This window comes from Pteropus vampyrus, unplaced genomic scaffold, assembly GCF_000151845.1.
Source record: "Pteropus vampyrus isolate Shadow unplaced genomic scaffold, Pvam_2.0 Scaffold113, whole genome shotgun sequence".
Classification (NCBI taxonomy): domain Eukaryota; kingdom Metazoa; phylum Chordata; class Mammalia; order Chiroptera; family Pteropodidae; genus Pteropus; species Pteropus vampyrus.
Genome location: NW_011888894.1, coordinates 2,613,124 through 2,635,674, shown reverse-complemented (window position 1 = coordinate 2,635,674; position 22,551 = coordinate 2,613,124). Strand labels below are relative to the sequence as shown.

General features: G+C 37.8%; 2 protein-coding genes across 4 annotated transcripts in view; both read right to left on the bottom strand.

Moving 5' to 3' along the window:
* The window catches only part of LOC111743409 (uncharacterized protein FLJ45252-like), a 31,838-nt gene extending 31,496 nt beyond the window's left edge, over positions 1 to 342 (bottom strand). Inside the window, exon 1 of the mRNA XM_023533835.1 lies at positions 219 to 342. The gene's annotated coding sequence lies outside the window, so the exon portion shown is untranslated. The remainder of the gene's footprint in view (positions 1 to 218) is intronic.
* The window catches only part of AAK1 (AP2 associated kinase 1), a 150,869-nt gene that overhangs the window by 19,985 nt on the left and 108,333 nt on the right, over positions 1 to 22,551 (bottom strand). Inside the window, exons 11-18 of one of the 3 annotated variants that reach the window (XM_023533832.1) lie at positions 20,508 to 20,662; positions 19,218 to 19,525; positions 16,282 to 16,386; positions 16,018 to 16,221; positions 11,870 to 12,102; positions 10,404 to 10,579; positions 8,869 to 8,973; positions 3,374 to 3,469 (exon numbers count right to left, since the gene is read on the bottom strand). In XM_023533832.1, coding sequence (XP_023389600.1) covers positions 3,374 to 3,469; positions 8,869 to 8,973; positions 10,404 to 10,579; positions 11,870 to 12,102; positions 16,018 to 16,221; positions 16,282 to 16,386; positions 19,218 to 19,525; positions 20,508 to 20,662 — 1,382 coding nt within the window. The remainder of the gene's footprint in view (positions 1 to 3,373; positions 3,470 to 8,868; positions 8,974 to 10,403; positions 10,580 to 11,869; positions 12,103 to 16,017; positions 16,222 to 16,281; positions 16,387 to 19,217; positions 19,526 to 20,507; positions 20,663 to 22,551) is intronic. The other 2 variants (XM_023533833.1, XM_023533834.1) reach the window with 2 other exon arrangements.

Here is a 22,551-nt window from a genome sequence, read left to right as displayed (position 1 = left end):
AATAGGAACTGGACAGGAAGTCACCCCTTATCTCATCATCATACCATAACCACTATTAGCATTTTGTTCTACCACATGCTTATAGGTCCCCATCCCATATTGTTACACTCATATTGAACTAATCAGATTGTTTTCAAGGAGTGTTTAAAACAATTCTCAAGAGACCCTGGGACAGCAGAATCAAGTTGCTTAACCTCAGAACACTTCTATTTACCTACCTGGTGCATCGGGTACTTGAAGAGGAATGAAAGGATCAGATACACTTAAAAGTGGGAGGTTAGAATCCACAGTCTGCCCACCCTTCCTTTTTTCAGCTGGAGTTGTTTGGAGCGGAAGGAAGGGTTAAAGAGAGAGAGAGAGAGAAAAAAGAAAAGGAGAAAATATCAAGTAAATCTAGATGAATTTACCATCTATTAACCCAACACCTCAAATTAAAGAGTAAGCATAAATTTAGAGGTAGAATAGAGAGATGAGTGGATATAATCTAGTGTAATGGCAAAGTATATATGAGACATAAAATCTGGTCCTTGCAACATACTCTAAGATACAATTAATGATAAGACTAGGACATTCACACATCTGAAATTCCACATTTTCCTTATATGAAAGCCCACGGTGACCTCTTTCAGAATTCCTATAGCAATTACTGTCCATAGCACACATTTTGGCATGTAAACAAACACTATCTATTTTGTAAGGTAGCACATATTTATAGGTACTTCCTATGTACCGATTACCCTCTTGCTGTCACTGTATCGCCAAACGTCTAATATAGTGCTAGGCACACCGACAGGGAAGAAACTTCTTGCCTACTGCAAAGTCAGACAAGCCCTAACCTCTGGACTACTTCTTACATGCTATTGGCATTCATTCTATATTTGGCAAACTTAAAGAGTCACACGAATTTATACATCCTAAGGGATATCAGAACTTAAAGAGATCTTAGGATTTTCTAGCACAATTTTCTTATTTTCCAGAAAAGAAAATAAAGCCCAGAAGAGATGAGCCAGAGGTCCACCAGCAGAGCCAGGATCAGAACCCAGATTTCCTAGTTTCTACTTTAACAATTCTTTACACTGCGTTTTAATATTCAGTTTGTTCATTAATTAAAATCTCATTTTGTCTTCTATATAAAGTAGATTTTTAAAAAGTTTTTTATTTTCAAATAATTATGGAATCATAGGAAGTTGCTATATATAGAATCCTGTGAACCATTCAGCTTCCCTCCATGGTATGATCTTCTACACCTGTAGTACAGTAGCACTGACAGTGGTATAATACTGTGAATTAGACTTTATTCAGTTTTCACATGCACTCATTTGAGTGTGTGTAATTACAGTTCCTTGCAGTTGGATCCTATGTATAGATTAGCTTAAGCATCACTACAACAATGATACAGAACTGTTCCATCAAAAAGAAGAACTCCCTCTATATACTCCTTTAGAGTCATACACACTCTTTACTCCTGTCCCTATCTCTTGGAATCCACTAATCTGATCTTAAGCTCAATAATTTTGTCATTTAGAGAAAGTTATTAAAGTGGGGTTTTAACTAAGCTTCTTTAAAGGCAGATGAAGGAAGAGAAATGTAAAATCACTGCTCCTAAATTTCTGAAATATTTTAAATGAGACACAATGAAATATATTAAAGGAAAAAGAACAAATTATGAAAGTGAATATATAGTATAATTAATTTTTGAAAAAAGTATATATGCAGAAATAAAATTATGGGCATAGACACTGTAAAATGTCAGCAATGCTCGCCTCTTGGGGTAGAGTCATGAGTTCTTTTACTTCTTTGAGCTTTTAGTCATTTTCCTAAAATTTCACAAATGAATGCATATAATAAAAAATATTTTAAATAAAGAGGCACAAGGTCAAGTTTTAAATGTCTGTCTCCAATGTATGGACATAGTTCATCAACATTTTTGCAGCTTTCACCAAAAAAATGTTTAAAATAACTCTTGAGCCATCCTCTCTGACTTATTACCAGATTTCCTGATTATTTCCTCCCTTGGTCCATCAGAAGTTTTAAATCAGTGAACAGTCTGACCTTGATTAGAAAACTTGTAGAAAATGGTGCTATCCTGTACTTTGTACAAATGAGAACACATTAATTTCCGGGATTTAGATATAATTTTCTTTCATCTGTAAAACATGAAGCTGTCACCAAAAAAAAAAAAAAAACCCCAACCAAACCCAAAAACATTCGCACCAAAAACAAGAAAGAAAGGAAAATATCAAATGTTCTTAATAATGTTTGTAAAAGCTTAGTGTCACTGATTTACGAGATTCTTGAGATGTGGTTATGACTATAGCTTCTGAGCTGGGCTGCCCAGATACAAATCTCTATTCTGTCATTATCCAGCTGTGGCTTTGGACAGGCTACTTAACATCCGTGGGCTGTTGTGAGGATCACCTAAGAAAATGTGCAAAAAGCACTTATCTAGTAGACTTAGCATATAGCATGTACTCAATATATGTTCGCTATCATTACTGTCATAACTTTATTAAAATATGCATTTTTACAGCTGCTAATCAAGGTCCGGTTAAAAAAAAAAAAAGGACTGCCATTAAAACCCTCAAAGTAAGCATAAAGGGGAAGAAAAGGCAAAAGCAAAACAAAAAACAACTCTTAAAAAAAAAGAGTTCATACAGATAAACATACAACAAAACACAACCATGTGTGAAAGAATTGGGCATTCAAACTGAGAGTGAATGGAAAATGATTGGAGACCTCGGTCAGTAACACTGGTGAATCCAAACTCCTCTTCTTTGGCAAAAAGCAACTCTTTTCATTCACTCAGCAAATCTGTGCTGAGCCAAACTGTACTAAACGCTGGATTCAAAAGCAAAAAAGACTCATCCATAGTGGGGCAGGAAGAGAACTCTTTGACATGCATGAACTCCAAATGAAAAGCATCCAATTATGTTTCAAAAGCATCCAAATGAAAAGCATCCAATTATGTTTCAATCAGAACACACTAACCATTTCTTACTTTTGTAGACTGTTTACTTAAAAACCAAGATATGGTAGACCTAAAGGTTTTTAGGTAGTGGAAGAGCCAGGAAAGGAACACAGGTCTCCTGATTCGCATTACCTATCAACTTTTACTATGTATTTTTATACTATAAAGTAAAAGCGTATTATAGGAAAATAGGAACTGGACAGGAAGTCACCCCTTATCTCATCATCATACCATAACCACTATTAGCATTTTGTTCTACCACATGCTTATAGGTCCCCATCCCATATTGTTACACTCATATTGAACTAATCAGATTGTTTTCAAGGAGTGTTTAAAACAATTCTCAAGAGACCCTGGGACAGCAGAATCAAGTTGCTTAACCTCAGAACACTTCTATTTACCTACCTGGTGCATCGGGTACTTGAAGAGGAATGAAAGGATCAGATACACTTAAAAGTGGGAGGTTAGAATCCACAGTCTGCCCACCCTTCCTTTTTTCAGCTGGAGTTGTTTGGAGCGGAAGGAAGGGTTAAAGAGAGAGAGAGAGAAAAAAAAGAAAAGGAGAAAATATCAAGTAAATCTAGATGAATTTACCATCTATTAACCCAACACCTCAAATTAAAGAGTAAGCATAAATTTAGAGGTAGAATAGAGAGATGAGTGCATATAATCTAGTGTAATGGCAAAGTATATATGAGACATAAAATCTGGTCCTTGCAACATACTCTAAGATACAATTAATGATAAGACTAGGACATTCACACATCTGAAATTCCACATTTTCCTTATATGAAAGCCCAAGGTGACCTCTTTCAGAATTCCTATAGCAATTACTGTCCATAGCACACATTTTGGCATGTAAACAAACACTATCTATTTTGTAAGGTAGCACATATTTATAGGTACTTCCTACGTACCGATTACCCTCTTGCTGTCACTGTATCGCCAAACGTCTAATATAGTGCTAGGCACACCGACAGGGAAGAGACTTCTTGCCTACTGCAAAGTCAGACAAGCCCTAACCTCTGGACTACTTCTTACATGCTATTGGCATTCATTCTATATTTGGCAAACTTAAAGAGTCACACGAATTTATACATCCTAAGGGATATCAGAACTTAAAGAGATCTTAGGATTTTCTAGCACAATTTTCTTATTTTCCAGAAAAGAAAATAAAGCCCAGAAGAGATGAGCCAGAGGTCCACCAGCAGAGCCAGGATCAGAACCCAGATTTCCTAGTTTCTACTTTAACAATTCTTTACACTGCGTTTTAATATTCAGTTTGTTCATTAATTAAAATCTCATTTTGTCTTCTATATAAAGTAGATTTTTAAAAAGTTTTTTATTTTCAAATAATTATGGAATCATAGGAAGTTGCTATATATAGAATCCTGTGAACCATTCAGCTTCCCTCCATGGTATGATCTTCTACACCTGTAGTACAGTAGCACTGACAGTGGTATAATACTGTGAATTAGACTTTATTCAGTTTTCACATGCACTCATTTGAGTGTGTGTAATTACAGTTCCTTGCAGTTGGATCCTATGTATAGATTAGCTTAAGCATCACTACAACAATGATACAGAACTGTTCCATCAAAAAGAAGAACTCCCTCTATATACTCCTTTAGAGTCATACACACTCTTTACTCCTGTCCCTATCTCTTGGAATCCACTAATCTGATCTTAAGCTCAATAATTTTGTCATTTAGAGAAAGTTATTAAAGTGGGGTTTTAACTAAGCTTCTTTAAAGGCAGATGAAGGAAGAGAAATGTAAAATCACTGCTCCTAAATTTCTGAAATATTTTAAATGAGACACAATGAAATATATTAAAGGAAAAAGAACAAATTATGAAAGTGAATATATAGTATAATTAATTTTTGAAAAAAGTATATATGCAGAAATAAAATTATGGGCATAGACACTGTAAAATGTCAGCAATGCTCGCCTCTTGGGGTAGAGTCATGAGTTCTTTTACTTCTTTGAGCTTTTAGTCATTTTCCTAAAATTTCACAAATGAATGCATATAATAAAAAATATTTTAAATAAAGAGGAACAAGGTCAAGTTTTAAATGTCTGTCTCCAATGTATGGACATAGTTCATCAACATTTTTGCAGCTTTCACCAAAAAAATGTTTAAAATAACTCTTGAGCCATCCTCTCTGACTTATTACCAGATTTCCTGATTATTTCCTTCCTTGGTCCATCAGAAGTTTTAAATCAGTGAACAGTCTGACCTTGATTAGAAAACTTGTAGAAAATGGTGCTATCCTGTACTTTGTACAAATGAGAACACATTAATTTCTGGGATTTAGATATAATTTTCTTTCATCTGTAAAACATGAAGCTGTCACCAAAAAAAAAAAAAAAAACCCCAACCAAACCCAAAAACATTCGCACCAAAAACAAGAAAGAAAGGAAAATATCAAATGTTCTTAATAATGTTTGTAAAAGCTTAGTGTCACTGATTTACGAGATTCTTGAGATGTGGTTATGACTATAGCTTCTGAGCTGGGCTGCCCAGATACAAATCTCTATTCTGTCATTATCCAGCTGTGGCTTTGGACAGGCTACTTAACATCCGTGGGCTGTTGTGAGGATCACCTAAGAAAATGTGCAAAAAGCACTTATCTAGTAGACTTAGCATATAGCATGTACTCAATATATGTTCGCTATCATTACTGTCATAACTTTATTAAAATATGCGTTTTTACAGCTGCTAATCAAGGTCCGGTTAAAAAAAAAAAAAAAGGACTGCCATTAAAACCCTCAAAGTAAGCATAAAGGGGAAGAAAAGGCAAAAGCAAAACAAAAAACAACTCTTAAAAAAAAGAGTTCATACAGATAAACATACAACAAAACACAACCATGTGTGAAAGAATTGGGCATTCAAACTGGGAGTGAATGGAAAATGATTGGAGACCTCGGTCAGTAACACTGGTGAATCCAAACTCCTCTTCTTTGGCAAAAAGCAACTCTTTTCATTCATTCAGCAAATCTGTGCTGAGCCAAACTGTACTAAACGCTGGATTCAAAAGCAAAAAAGACTCATCCATAGCTTATTCTCTGATCCCCTTTCCGGGGAGACTGTATCCCACTCAGTACCACAGCTGGTAATCATTGTGATGTTCCCCCTCAAGGACAATGGTCAGTGCTTCACACATTTGGTACATTTAGTCAACTGTGTGGCATTTCAAATGCTAAGCACTTTAAACCAGACCAAAATATCAATAAATTTAAAAATTATATGGACCAGACAACAAAGCTGAAAATGAAAAATAACACACAAAAAATTCAATGCAATATTAAAAAGTGTAGCTCCCAAATAACTCCAATGCCTATTCCAAAATAATAACAGTAAGAACATCATATGAAGACTTATAGTATGGTTAAAACTTCAGTTTTTTTTCTTATGAGGGAAACAGATACCTATTAGAAAGCACTCTCAAAAAACAATAATCCTCAAAGATTGGGGTGGGGTAGGCAGTTGGAGGGAGAAGAAAAGAGAATACTGGAATATCTGTGGAAAAGTCTTTCTGGATATTATAATTAGCCTCCTTCCCCACTCTCATGCTGCTTCACAACCACTGTTGTATTGGGAGAAAAATTCTAAATGCTTTCATTATTTTTTGTAAAGAATTCTTAAAAATATTACTGTGTTTCTCTTGCTATCAACAAAGCAAAACTAAGAAAAACAGGGAAATGTAATCAAAAAGATAAAAGGAAAAGTTAAAAAATTACAACACATAAAAACAGATTTTATAAATCTAAGAGTTGTCTTTGAAAGATTATAAAACAGCAAATCTCTAGCTAGAGTTAACAAGAAAAAGAGAAACACAAATACATACAATTAAAATTGATATACACAAAGAAAATACTTAAAAAGATTTAAATGTATTGTTCTATTTTATTTAAAAAAATGTAAACTACAGATGATTTTCTAAGAAAATATTACGAATTTTGCCTCATTATGTGGCAGAAATCCTGAGAGAGGAATTTCTGGAGCCAGAGGGTTGGTGTCCCAGCTCTGCCACTTGACTAGCTATGTGATTCTGGAAAAGAGACTAGTCTGTGTTCCGTTACCTCAACTGTAACTTATGTGCAGATGATGTACCAACCTGAAAGGGCTGTTGAGAGGGTCAGAGGAGATAATTAATACTCATGAAGGACAAATGACAAACTGGGAAAAATGTTTATAATGTATGACATGTGAAGAGCTCATACAAATTAATAAGAACAAAATGAACACAAAACAGAAAAAAAGAAAAAAAGGCAAAGGACACAAACAATACAAATCCCCCCAAAACAAAAATGGCCAATAAACAATGTCTCCTGTCTACAACCTCTGACCTGGGCTGGATGGAGAAATAGAAGGAAAATTACTATCATTCATTATTGATCAAAATAAAATTTGAATAGCATTCTTGGAGGGCAATTTGAAAATAGGCATCAAAAGCCTTAAAATACAAATATCTTTTGATTTAGTAAATAATCTCCTAGAAGTTATCTTAAACTGTAAAGGATATAAATAAAACTTTACTACAAGACTATATGGTGAAAAATTAACCACCTAAATATTCAATAAAGGAGATGTTAAATACAATGTTACTAGTCTATTAAGAGTCATGTTGTAGATTAATATTTATTGATATGGAACATTTATAAAATGAGTAAAAAACTGGACAACAGAAAATCCCTTCATAATACCCCAAAGCAAAAACTGCATAGGCAATATAATCATAATTCAATTAAAATATATCCAAAGTAACTCTTGGGTAAAGAAGAAATCAAAACTGCAACTTAAAAACATCAATAAAACAAGAATAAAAAAGCATTATATATTAAATACTGTGGAATGACAGCCAAGTTCTAATTAGAAATTTATGAGGTTAGAAAAACTACTAACACACCTAAAGAAAGCAAGAAGAATATATAAGGTTAAAAGCAGAAATTAATCAATATAAAATCAATATAAAAAATCAATTTTAGAAGTATATCTAATTCCATATCCTACAAAGAATACATTTAAAATATATATTCTACAAAATATATATCCTACAAAGAATATATTCACAATTTCTCACATCCATTGCGGAGAAATTTCAATGGTAAAACACTGACATTGAATTAATGTTTTAAAAAAAGGCACTTGGTTAAATATGTTAGGATATTTCCATATAAAGGAATTTAATGTAGATTTTTTTTTTTAATGCAGGCGTTTTTAAAGTTATATTTTAGGAGTTTCTTTAATGATGTGGGGGAATCATACCAGATTTATTAAGTGAAAAAAATAGGTTTTAAAATATGATGATAAAGATGTACTCTAGAATCTTAAGCTGAAGTCTAACACTGTGCATAAAATTACAGTTACATGTATTTTTGTGAGGGAAGAGATCTATAAGTTTCATTAGATTCACAAAGATATTTAAGACCTTAAAAAATGTCTCACTTAAAAAGAAACCCCCTCTCCCTAGAAGCAAACACACATACGCAAAAACACAGCTTAGCAGAGTCTCAGATATAGGACAGAACATCTAATTCTTAGAATTTTTCAAGTCATTCCAAAGAACCTAAGCAATTACAAGAGATTAACAGAGTGATGTTCCCCAGATTTAGAAATACTTGCTTAAAAAATGTCTGGGGACTAGAGAGAACAAATCCTGTATATTACTGCCAGATCATCCTGTCATTTCAACTGAAAGTAATTCTAGATCTTTCTTTACCTCTATCTTTTTTTATTGGAAATCTTCTGAATAAAGGAAAATATAAGTTACCATCAAGAAACTTATACTTTCCTTTATGGCTCACTGGCATGCTAGAGTTATCTGTGGAGTAGAAAACAGTGTGAAGGTGACAATAGTGAGTTTGTGTTTCAGATGTCTGATGTCAGATACTAACCAGTTCCAGCAGAAAAGGAGGAAGTGGCAAAAGCATCACCTTGGGTTGGCTGAAAGCTTGGGATTAAACTCTCAGCTGAGCCTCCAAGCTTCTCAGGATGTTTGCCTGGAGGGACAAATACCATTCAGTTCATTCCAGCAGAATCCCATGATGTATCCCCAGGGCACTTTCTGAACTGCTTTCTAGATCTGACTCCTTTTTTACTGCATTATGGCAGCACCTTGGCCATTCAGAAGTCCTGGTCTAGTCACTGCAATCACCAAGAGAACGGCTGAGAAATGGAAGAATCAGTTTTGCAAGAGGAAAAGAGTTCTGAGATTGGCTACATAACAATGTGAATGCAATTAATACTACTGAACCTTACACTTAAAAATGGTTAAGATGGTAATTTTTACATTATATTTTAATAAATAAATAACAGCAAAGAGACAGCTAGAGCTAAAGCCTTAAAGCTGAAGCACATTACTCAAAGTAGAATGTCTCTGCCCTCATTCAATCTATTTCTTTTTATATAATTCTAATGAGTTTGATGATTTGCTTTCCATGTTGGAAGCACTTTAGAAAGGAGGAGAGGGACTGGTGGAGATGGCAGCCGTGAGAGGCTGTGAGGCACAGGCACAATGACAACAGTTTAATGTGAAAGCCAACAGCTGAATAAGAAGAGAGGCAGGAAATTATTAAAAATAGACACAAGAATTTTAAAAACTTGGGAAAGTCACTTAATCGAGTGTAAAAATACTAGTTTTCAACAATCTTAAAGGTATTTCTTTTGTAGATTAGATTTATGGCACATATAACAATGAAATAATTTTACAATGAGTTGTCAAAGAAAGTTAAACCCTATTTAACTTCTGTTTAAAAAGGCAAGAAAACAATATGAATTTTAAAAAGGTATCTATAAAGTCATAGTTAAAGCTAAAATGTGTGGTCAAAGTTCATATAATTCACTTGGTTCGGATCATTCCTTTACCCTGTGCTCTTGTCTACACTGAGATATTCTTTTCGAATTGTATCATATTGTAAAATTTCCCAGGATGTATGCTGTTGTTTTCCAAAGTGTGTGTGTGTGTGTCCTGCCTTCCAAATCAGACTGTGGGTTTGAGCGCAGAAATGACACTTTATGTTTATTTGATCTCTTCTCTATGGTCAGTTAACAGTAATACAGAATTCTGATAGTCAAAGGTTCAGTGCCCACATGAGTACCCACTCTCATGGGTAAGCAGTTACAAATTTCTGAGACAATAAGCCCACATAGGATAAGGGAACCATCATACCCCTCCAAGAAGTGACCATCCTGATCTGCCATCCTGATCTATGTTACCCAATCTTTCCTAAGTTTCTCATTCTCCTTGCCCACATCCACAACAGATTAGGACTTCTTGAGGATGAAAAGACTTGGTAAAAATAAAAATCAATTTGCATTCATACTTCAAAATCAAGCCTTTGAGAGAAAGACAGACCCAAGCCCACATTTTCATATGCGTGCCCCTCTAAAGTTAAGGTTCAAGAATCACAAAAAGACATCAATTACTCACCTTCTCCCAGCTTGGCAAAGTCCTTGTTTAGCAGTTCTTCAGCTGTGAGTTTGGAGAAATTGTCATCATCAAAGGGATTCCATGTAGAACCTTCCGAAGGATTATAAACATTCTGCTGGGAGGTCCGCGGAGAGCCTGATGGAGTGGTGGTTGCAGACCTAGGTAGGTTCCCATCCCCATGAAATAAAAAGACATATAAAAGTTGAAAGGGGTCAGCCTATTTTCTCTTTGTTTCAAGAACAATTTTTTTTCCGTGTCAAACCATAATTTTCCACGGTTATTTTCTAAAAGGACATTCCACAGCAACTAGACAGTTTCCACAGATAGCCTTTCCACTGTGGAAAATGAATGTTATAATTCACTATCTCCCACTACTCCCTTGCTTAGATTTCTGGTCTCATCTGCAACTCTTCAATTCAGGATCCCAAAGCAACTTGTTTTTAAGGCTTGTGTATCCTGTGGTGTCCACCACAACATCCACAATAACTGACCCTGAAGAGGCTGGGACTGATGCATATTCAGGCTGCCCTGCATCTGTCAGGATCTGGCATGCACAGAACTAAGAGCCACCGGCAATGGTCACTACCACAGTTCAAGAGAAAAAGAGACAGTTAACCACTACCTTGTGCTTCTAGGTATCATTACCTAATTTTATTATAAAGTCTCTCTTGATGCCTTTTGCCTTTAGCTAATGACTTAGAGATTTTTAATTTTAGAGTGCATGTTTCCAAAAAAGCCGAAGGCCTGAAATTGCATCTACACCACAAACACTCATTGCAATCTACTTTATATTAGGCACAGAGCCAGTCACTGGATTTACAAAGGTTGAAACGTGATCCTTGTCTTGGAGGAACTCTAGGCTAGGTCAGCTAGACATACTCATATAGATAGACACATAAACAATGATAATGCAATGTGATACATGCCTAAAAAAAGGATCAGACAAAATTCTATATCACAACCAGAGAAAGAATCAAAGAAATGGTAACCTCTGACATGGATCTTGATGAATAAATTAACATTTCCTCAGTAGACAAAGAGGACTGCACAGTTAAGGGAGAGGACATAGGATGAACAAAATGCTTGTGAAGATGGAAAATGGTAAGTCCAATAATGTGGTACAACAAGACTTTGTTAACCAGTGAGTTCAGATATTACCCCACAGGCAAAGGGAAGTCAGTGAAAGATTTTCAACATGGAGATTTGGTTGGATCAGGAGTTTAGAAAATACTCCGTAGAGCACAGAAAGGATGAGAGAATGGAAACTGTGAGGAAAATAGGAAATTATTTCTGAAAATAAGGATGTGCACTACAGGCAAACTCAGTTTCTTATTAAACACAGATGTGTACCATTATATATATATACATCTACACATATCTACATACATATGCAAAGAATCACACGGTAACAGACCACTGCAGACCTTGCCCACAAAGAAAGAAGGATACGGGGAAACATCACATACTTAGACTTATTGAGACTGGCCTCAGCTGCAGCTGCCTGGAGCAGCTGGGTTGATTTGCTGGCAGGGACCCCAAAGACTGCACTGTGGGTTACGTCACTGAGAATCCGCCTGTGCCCAGCACGTTGGGTCTTGGGGGATGATGGAGGAGTGAGAGATCCGAGTTTCTGTCCCTGGATGGCAGGAGGTGGGGTTGTCTGAACCTTTGGCTGTTGTCTTACTGGGGCTTGAATCTGCTAGGAAAAGAGATAAAAAAAAATGTTCCCACAAAAAAAAAAAAAGGAAAAACAAATAAACAGATAAGCATAACCAAAAATGCCACATGAGAGCTAATATGGAGCTCAAATGGCTGAGTTTATCAATAATACCCAGAAAGACAAAAACTAGACCTTGAGGGTCTGAACTACAACTTTGGGACTGATACCAACATAGTATTGATCTGGTGTTTATACATAAATTTTAATCTTCATCAGCAACAATATATAGGGTAACCATAAGCAACGCAGCCCAGAACATAAGACTATAGAAGCTATTCCTAGCTCTAAAGATCTAGAACATGTCCTAAAGGACAACTTTCTGCTTCTGGGATCACATAGGAACTTGCTCAAAATGCCTCCAAATGGTAGGCTTTAACCACTGTCTGAAAACAATGAAGACACACCTCCAGCTAAAACACATTTGAGCTAAATGATTTCTGCTAAGAGAAAACTGACTTTCTGACATAGCTCTCAGACTACCAGTTGGGAATAAGAATTCCACTGTGATTAATAAATGGTAGTGCTTTTTTTGTTTTTTTTCATTAACACTCTTTATTTCATTGATAGGATGAGTCTATAAGATTTCTGTGGCAACTCCTGAGAAAATGGACAGCATTGGGCAGTGCAACTAACTTGTTCCAACTGTCAGTTTGGAAATGGCATTAAAGAACCAGACAGAGAACTCAATAAGGAAGAAAAAATTTAAAAGCCTTTGGTGATTACTGAATGTCAACTGTAATTGAAAAATAAACAAACAAAATGTAAAATAAAAGCCCTTGATAATTAAGCTAATAACACAAAAACCTTTGAGATGTGGGCCAATTTCAAAAGGCAGGACAAATGTCACCACAGAAAAACAAACATATAGGAACACCCTTGTGGCCACACCCTTAGGGCCACATGGTTAGTCTTGAAGCATAAGTCACAGTCTACAAAGTGCTACGTCACAGAAAATGAACGTCAAGAAAGTGAACAAATAAAGTTAAGAGGTCATCTAACACTTTTCTTCAATCCTATCAATCCAGAGATAAAGTGACTTAAAATATTAAATGCCTCAGGTATTTATCCCTTCCCACCAATCTCTAGTCTGAGCTGCCCCTCTATGCTGCAGCTCAGGTCCCACATTCTGTGTCTTCAAGTCTAGGCCTTCCAAGAGATTAGGGAAACCAGTGTCCAGCTACTTGGGCCAGGATGCAGACAGCCTGGGATTTTCTGTCCTTATACTAACTCAGACTTTTATTTTGTTGAGACAGGCTATTTGCATGTGTGAGTACACAGGAACTTCACCAATAGGGTGAGTCATACAATATAAGATTCTAGTATCAATCAAACTATGCTTAGAGGGTAAAGCAGCTGACTGCATCTCTGAGGGAGAAGCAGAGTGCTCTGTGAAGACCAGAGCTCCAGCTCCACACGGCTTCAGGAGTTAAGGGTTGCAAGAAGCAGCCTAAAGCCAGAACCTACAGGGGCCAGAAAAGCTTTAAGGACAGAACTAGATTTGCTTATTTCTTGGAGTTTAAGACAGTCATTACTCTGAAAAGGGTACCTAACTGTTGAGTCTTTAACTGAAGAGTCCAGACTACCTGGAGAATACTTCCCTTCCTCTTACCTAGAAGAGGTATCTGTGTGTGGCACACTAAGAAACAGATGCTTCCATTACAAGGACACCTTACCCTATCACAGCAATCTACTAATACAAACTGGCTACAACCTGATTATTACTTCTCACGACAACCATGTCCGGCAGATAGTTTTATTTCAATTTAAAATCTAAGAATGTGAGAGTTGAAAGGGACCTTAGAGAATAAGGATTCCAAGTCTCTCTCTTTAAAGGAGATGAGACCAAGGCCCTGAGACTAAGTGCTTGCCCAAGGTCATGGGGTCAATTGGGGGTAGAATTCGTGTTTCTTGACTACAGTTCAGGAAAGCACACTCAGATGTTTGTCTTGCTAAAGATTTGTTTAAAAAACAAAATACATAATTATAAAAGGAGTACAATCACATTGGGAATGTAAGAATGCAGACAAAAGGGGGAAAAGCCACCCCAGACTTCCATTCCACCACTCAAATACAAACGTTCTTACCTTTCTGGTATCTTAATATTTATCAGTCTCTTTTCCCATAATTCGAAATCTCTTTTAACATTATCTCATGAGTGTTTTCATTATGTCATACAGAGTTTATAACCAAGTACAGACTTTTTAACAGCTGCAGTTGGGTTCTTGAACGATTAACATTGCTTCCATTCTTTTGGCTATTATTAATAGGATGGCCATAAACATCTATGGCATACGGCCATTTTCCTTTGCAGATTATTGCTGTAAGATGGCTGTGGTGTATACTGTACATTCACTCGCTCGCTTCCCTAGGTAAGTCCTGCCAAGGGTCATCGAAGAAAGGGCTGGTCAAAGCTGGAAAACTCTCTAGCTCCTGGCATAAGTGTGTTCTGCTCCCATTCCCTCGCCATTCCCTCAATCAACTATCCTTGAACAAAGTGCTCAAAGTATTGTTTCATTCAAGGAACATGGAGGAGGTTCGTAAATCATTCCCGAGAGAGTAGATACTTTTGTCCAGGGCAAGTAGAGAGAACTTCATAAGAAGTGTAGTCAGTGGCAGTTGGTCATTTCATCCCTGTGGATGAGCATTTGTTGTTAACCCTAAACACAGATTGGGACTCTCTGTTCTTGTCTCAGATAGCTGCCGTCAGTTAGATTAAACAAGGAGACTGGACTAGATAATTAATATCTCAACTAGTTGCATCACACAATAATTTTTTAAAAACCCTTTTCGCTTAACAAGAGGAACTTCATCTCTTGTTAAAAACATGGAGAGGAGCTGTCTACCACACACCTGCAGGAAAACTTAGTTGTTTCAGAAATGAAGGTGTAAAGACAGCGAACACACACTTAGACTTAAAGAAGGCAATCTATCTACAGCACTGCTTCCTTTTGAAAGGGTGCAGGTTTTCTAGTTTAAGACAGGCAACAATCTTCTGTTAGAAATCAATCCTCAGAATGATGGTTTCTTACTTTTCCTTCATTCATCTAGTTGTTGGACTTCTCTGGGAATAAGGGTAGCTGTGATACTCTACTAGCTGGGTATGTAAAATCTCTTTTCTATCACTATAAAATTATTTATCGCTATCACTCAGAAAACTATGAGTACAGAATTAAGGGCACTTATTAAAGGCCAAAACACAATGTGCCTGAGGATGCTGAAACAGCAGAGGTCAATCAGGAGAGGATGCTGGGATTCTGAGGCTACACTCAGCCAGTATCTAAAAGTGGACATGCCTAATTTCTTAACTGACAAGATTGCTCAAACAATACTCAGGTGCTCTGGTGTCCAGAGGGATTAGGCCATGCATGGCAAATGGTCCCGGCAAGTAGGCACTTGAAGGGTGCTGTATGGTAGACTTAATTGAAGTGGTTATTACTATTGTCCAAGACAAAGAATAAACACAACACTGTCAGGACTCAAGGTAATGGTGGGAGCTCACATGAACCTTCAGAGCCTGAAAAGGCCACAGTGGTCAAACTTCCCCTTGAAGAAGAGAAAGGAAATAACTCTAATCCTACTATGGTCTCTGACTGCTCAACACAAGAGACAATAAAGAGCTTATTCTTCTAGCCTAATTTCAAAGTGATAAATAAGACTGTTCACCTTCATTAGTAGCCTAGAATCCTTCTTTTAAAAAAAATCTCTAACATCTATAGAATACTTCATTCCATTCTTGGATATATCAAAAAAAGATCAAATATTTTAACCACAGGGTGGGGAAGCAACCTAGCCTTAGTCCAGAGGCCACCACGCCAGCTGTTACTACCTCTTTCCCAAGTCCTCACTGCATGCCCCTCTTCCGCTTTTGCGCTCTGAGCCCCGGCTGATCCTTACCGCTGGCTCCTGGGCAGGGGGTGGCTGTGGGGCTGTGGCCGGCTGTGCCTGGGGCTGCTGTACTCCTGCCACAGCGGGCTTCTGCTGCAAGGCGGCTTGCTGAGTCAGCAGCTGTTGTTGATGCAGGGTTGTGGCCAGCTGCTGTTGCTGCTGCTGCTGTTGCTGCTGCTGCTGTTGCTGCTGCTGCTGCTGCTGCTGCTGCTGGGGCTGCTGCTGCTGCTGTTGCTGCTGCTGCTGTTGCTGCTGCTGCTGCTGCTGCTGCTGCTGCTGGTAGAAGTTCTGTATCAGCTGCTGTTGAGAGCTTCCCTGGGACACCACAGGGAACTGGGCAATGGCTGGTTGCTGGGTTGCTGGGTGTACTGCCTGAAACTGAGTAGGAGAAAGTGTCAAGGAATGAGGAGGCGAACAGAAGCCTGTCTCAGAATGATATTCTGAATGTCTCAACTAAGACCGGTGCTGAAACCAAAGGCAAGGGTAGGTAGAGTCTTTTAGCTTGGCCTGAAACTCATGAGGGGAACCTGCGGGCATCAGAACAAACACAGCAGCACCTTACACTGCCTGGCTCCATCCACTGCACTGTGCTGCCTCCTGCACTGCAGACTGGCTTCCGGGTAGGCTTCTATGCCTCTCCTGAGAGTATCCATCTGACTACACATCTTGTGACTCCACATGCTAGCGTGTAGCAGAAGCTAATAAATGATCTCCCATCATAGAAGTAATCCCTCTTAAAAAGGGATTTGGAAGTAGCCAAGATTAAAATGCTTCCCTACATGAACAAGATGAAGCAATGACAACAAAAAGAATAACCTAAATGATAACCCAGCTATTAAGTCATCTCTTTCTGAAAATAATTTCCCAATAGCTCTATCTTTATTATCTTTAAGCATTCAAAATATTCAGAATACTCTACTACGCTTAATATTTTATTTTATGTTGGTATTGAATGGTTTCAAGTTATATTCTCTTGTAAACTTCCTAAAAATAGAGAAACTTCTTATGTCTTTCTACTCTCCACTGCTAAGGACTATGTGCTAGGCACACAGATAGAGCTCAAACAAGGGCCTACTGATGAACAAAAGTCAAGATCTGTCTCTGAACATCCCAAGTTCTGTTACTTCGTTATAGGGCTAACTGAGAGGATATTGTTTGCCTACTGGGACAAAGTTAAAGGGTTAGTAAAGAAGCAGATGTCAGTAAATAGCTGCCTATTTATAACTGCAAAATGCTGGAAACAACTAAATGTCTATCAACAGGGGGCTGATTGAATAAACTATGCTATATATTCTTAAAAGGGAACACTCTCGAGTTAGAAATAGGAATGAAAGCTACCTCTATAAATGGGATGAAGGGGATAGAATTTATGCAAATTTAACTTTGAAAGTATATAAATGTTTCATTCTCATAAAAACAAAATTAAAGCAAAATTTAAAAAACAACTAAAAATCAAAAGCAAAATGAAGCAATGAAATCTGTGTGTCGAATTAATAACCAAACTCACCAGAAAATAGTGTGTTAAAAATTCTAAAGGTAAAAAGGGCAAAGCAATCTTAAACTATTTTCAGTAATCCTATTCTTATTATCTTGAAACTATAGATGAATGTTAATGTTGCTAGGAATCAAGATTTCGAGAAGAGAAAAATATGAAGATAAAATCCAAGAAGTTACATAAAAATCTTGTAATTACATGTCTGAATTAGAAACATAAATTTGAATTCATGGTATATATTTTATTAACAAAACAAAATATATTTCCTAACTGTCCACTGAAAAGTTCTAAAAACAACTAATCCATTAGCAAATGAGTATCTCTAGCACCAAGACTATGGTCTCTAAATACCATTTCCATAAAGAGGAAACAGAGCTCCTGAGAGAAATGGCTGATTCCAGGTCAAGGGCAGCATAAGCTGGGAACAGCTTGTTACACCAAAAAACAAAGAAACCATAAAGACTACTGGAGTCACGGCCAAAGGACGCAGGAGTCAATTTGAAGAGACTTCCACTGGCCGAAGTTGGGACAACATGAGCATCAAAATAAACAAATGTTTTAAAAACTACAATGTATGGAAACATATCAAATATGCTAAGATCCATGAGTTCATAATGATACTAAAACAAAACAAAAACCTCACTTTTTTTTTTGGCCCACCTCTGGATACTAAGAACAAACTCATTCTGAAAACTGGTAAACATGGAGAAAGAATCATGTATTTTTTCTGGTTTTTTTTTCTGTACAAACAGTACCTCAGGATAATCAAATACCTGATGAAAAAAGTTCTTCACAGAAAAACTCCAGCCCCTAAATGAAGAGGGAATGTTAGAATATCACCATTTTGCCATTCCTAATGAATTAATGGACTTAGGAAATGACCAGCAATGGCTAAAAGGCTGCTGGGGAACATTAAATGAATGGATCGGATGGACAACACCAAACCCACTGACTGAGCTTAATATTATTAAAAGAGAGGACAACCAAACGTTATATGCCCCTGGTGTGATATAACTGGAAAAACAAAGAACAATCAAACTGAATCAAATACTGAGCAAGCCTCAGGAAATTACCAGTTTACACAAGAGATGGAGGAACACATTAAACAACACCACAGGGATGCCATCAGCCAAGTCCAGAATGTGGAAAATTCTACAGAACAAGTGACCCAGGTTCTTCAAAACAATAAGTGACAAAAAGAGAAAAAAAGTGGGAGAGGGCATCTATGGTTAAAAGGGGATTTAAAAGATAAGAGATATATTCATTGTTATAAAATGAATATGTTCATAGTAAAAAACATGAAAAAATATCAAAAGTAAATACAATATGTGAATCTCTTAAGTTAAGAGACATGAGAAAGAGTTAAACCTTACTGCATATTTGGTTAGAAATTATTATTATTTGTTACAGCATGATAATGCTATCGTAGTTACGTCAGAAAAAGAAAAAAGAAAAAAAAGAGTCCTTAAAACTTAGCTCCCTCCCTGAGGTTCCTCAGTCAGGTGAAGAATTCCGCATGGCCTGGAAGAATGGTGAAAGGGGTATAAGTGATCCAGTGACTGCTCCGCTACACAACACCTGATAGTATCTACATCTGGGAGAAGCAATGATATGATGAGTAATGGCTGTCTTCCCAAAGTGAATTCCTGTACCTAATGGGCATTTTCAGTGACAACTCAGAAATGCAAAGCAAGGGTCAGACTGACCACCTTACCTGCTGAGCCTGGGCCTGCTGCTGCGGCTGGTAAAATGTGCCTGCTGACTGCTGTGGTGGCGGCGGTGGCTGTGGCTGTGGCTGCTGCTGCTGCTGCTGTTGTTGCTGCTTGAGGAAGAGTTGCTGCTGGTGCTGGGGTGTGGCCTGGGCCTGAGTAGGCAGACCCTGGGCTGGAGTGGAAGGTGTCTGCTGTGGGGTGGGTGGAGCCTGAGGCTGCTTGGGCTGAGACTGTGGTAGAGGTTGGCTGGGTGGGGGCTGGGTTTTTGGTTGGGGAACATTGGCTAAAAGGCCAGGCTGATTGCTGGATCCTGCAATGAGAATAAACTACATATAAGGGCTCAAAACTCTTGGATAAAACTGGCTTACTTTCTTGCCAAAGCAAGAAAGGGGACAATAAATGGACAGATAATCTCAAGATCCTTGTGCTCTTCACTATCTTTGCACCTAGAAAGCTTTTTCTTTTTGCTAAACTCCGTGCTTCATATTTTTCAAAATAAGATTCGATGCTTGCTTTCTTCAGAAAGTCTTCCCTTATTCACCATCCCATTTAGTCAATTATTCCTTTAGTCAGCATCCTGAATATCTATAAATTCAATTGGCCTTTGATGCTTCTGTATATAAACCCTATCTTTACACTTGTTGGCACGCTGTAGAAAAGCATTCTTTGATGTTTTGTAACATGGAGGTTACAAAACCCCAGTCTGGATGCCTGGCTATAGGTAGATTGCCACTGAATTCACCAAAAGCGTATTGCTGGTAGAAGTGACGGCTTCATTCAGTTACTTAATAATTTAGATCAATCTTCTTTATGAAACTGAACTCAATCACCTCATTAGAAAAGGAATACCAAAACAGTGACAGATAATTTAAGAGACACCATTAAAGAAACAATTCCTGTATGTCGAAAAGAGGTGACTTTTACTTCTTTAAAGGCAAAGAGAAGTCTATGAAATAAAGAGGTAGGTATGGGATAAATGGACCAAGCCATAAAATCAGGTCCAAGACTAGACAAAATAGAGACAACAGGCTTCAGAAGTCTTGGAGAGTCCCTGCAGATTCAATGACAGGCTTCCCCTTTTGCTGGCCTCTTGCTGTATAATTTGAATGGTGAGAGCAGCTCACCTCAGCTCAGAGGTGAGAGCAGCTCACCTCTCGTTTCTCAAAGAAAACCACTATTCTTTATGTGCCTCTGCATTCCATCCCTGAAGCAAAACCAGGCTTTCCAAGACGTCTCTATTGTCCAGGATAACAAAGAGGTATACCAAGTTTCCAACCACCTTAGTAACTGACCTGCAGGCTGAGGTGGGGGCTGAACCGTGGCCCTCTTGCGAGGTGTCAGGGCTGGCTGGATGGGAAGAATTCCTGGGTTCGGCTGAGTCTGCCCAGCTTTAGGCCTCTGGCGGGGCGCAATGGAAGTCTCTGTGGTGGGGATGGGATCTGTCAGTCTAGAAAAGGAAAAAAATAAACAAAGATTCTTGTTAAATTGTCGGGAGGGGCAGACAGAGCACATGATGGATTAGCTTTCTCCTCTACGCTCATCCAAACTTTCTAGATCTGCTTAATCAGCATTTTCCAGAGGGTGTTATGTGTTACTAGATGTTATGAGTAACGCTTTCATGGGTAAATAAGTTCAACATACAGATCAAATATTTAGCAGACTTCTTACCAACAGAACTTTTCATGTGTGAGTACATATGGAGAACCTCAAAGATGGCACTGTATAGAATGCAGTGTTTCTCAAACTTATTTGACTTTGGGACCCTTTTACCTAATACTTTCTAGGACTTCCCAGAATACACTTGGGTGATGATGCAAAAAGGAGTTTAGAGCAGGTGGTTTTCAGATGTAAAGGGAACTCAAACTTGATTAGAACTAGCTGTCAAAATGGTTTCTCTACAATTAAAAGTATGCAAATGAGCTGATCCAATAGGACAACTAGAAGGAGTAAGTAAATAATTCAAGATAATGGATTTGGGAAGTGTAACAAAAACTCCATTTTCTCTAATATACATATTTGCTTTTTTCCATGATAATATAATATTTAGCTGGGCATAGCGTCACCCAGAGTAAAAATCACATTGCCCAGTCTCTCCTGTAATCAGGTATGGCAATGTGTCTAAGTTTTGGCCTTACATGGATGTAAGCAGATTCTTACGTGGCAGTTTCTAGAAACCTTAAGAAATAACTGGTGCATGCCCTTCGTCTCTCTTCTACTTTGGCCATATCTCGAGCCTGCTGCTTGGAGCAAGAATGCTGCCATATTGGTCCATGAGGTCATGGCCATAACCGTGGGAACAGTAGAGTGGTGAGCCTGAAGAAGCGTGGGTGCCTGAGGGCTTCGTGGAATAGAATTGCTCTATCAGCCCTGGACTCTGTTTACTTGAGAGAAAAAAATAGTCATCTATCTTATATAAGCCACTGTCATTTTGGACTTTCTGCAACTCATAGGCAAATCTAATCCAAATTAATACAGGGAGGAATGCTGTGTGGTCTGCTTGCTTCTTGTGATAGCGCCAAAGCTCAGGTAGTGAATTCCATTCATATAGAGCAGTCCTGGCAGCTGGCAACGACCAACTCAGATCAGTGTGACTGTCCTTTGAAAATGCATTTTAGGGAGTATAGCTGATGTTAAGGCCAAAATAAACAAGCTTCACGAATATTTCCAAAATACATCTGGCACAGCCTCCATGAAATACAAATCAGAAAGCAAAAAAACTGGCCCTGTGTCCATCCCTGTGACATATCTCCAAGGTATGTCCACTCTGGACTCTGAGATTTTTCACTGGTATCCTGCCAGAGGGATGCTCCTGTACTGGGGGAAAAACGCATAATATAAAAGCTATCATGTTTGGGGAGGTTAACTTGGGAGAGGTGGGAAGAGAAATGGGACAGATGTTGAGAAAGGTGTAAGAAAGATAAAACCAAGAGTGAGAGAGGTGAACAGGCTTCTGTAGAAAACCAAATGTTAAAAACTTCCACTCTGGACTCCTCCTAAGGGTGACTGAAATCTTAAAGACACTAGGATTTGGAGTCAAAGAAAATTATATTTGAGTCCTAGCTCCCTATCTACTAACTGTATGATAATGAGCATGTCATTTAACCTCTTTTACCCTTGGGTCCCTTATGTGTAAAATGGAGAAAATAATACCAACATCATGAGGCAGATATGAACATCGAATGCATCAATGACTATGAAATCATTTACAAAATGCAGAGTGCTCAAAATGTTAGTTTATATGGGCCTCAATATGCTGTGAGAAAATACAGACCTTGAAGCCAGGAGATCTGGCTCTAAGTTGTCCTATCTGTGTGACTTTGAGCAAATCACTTAGGC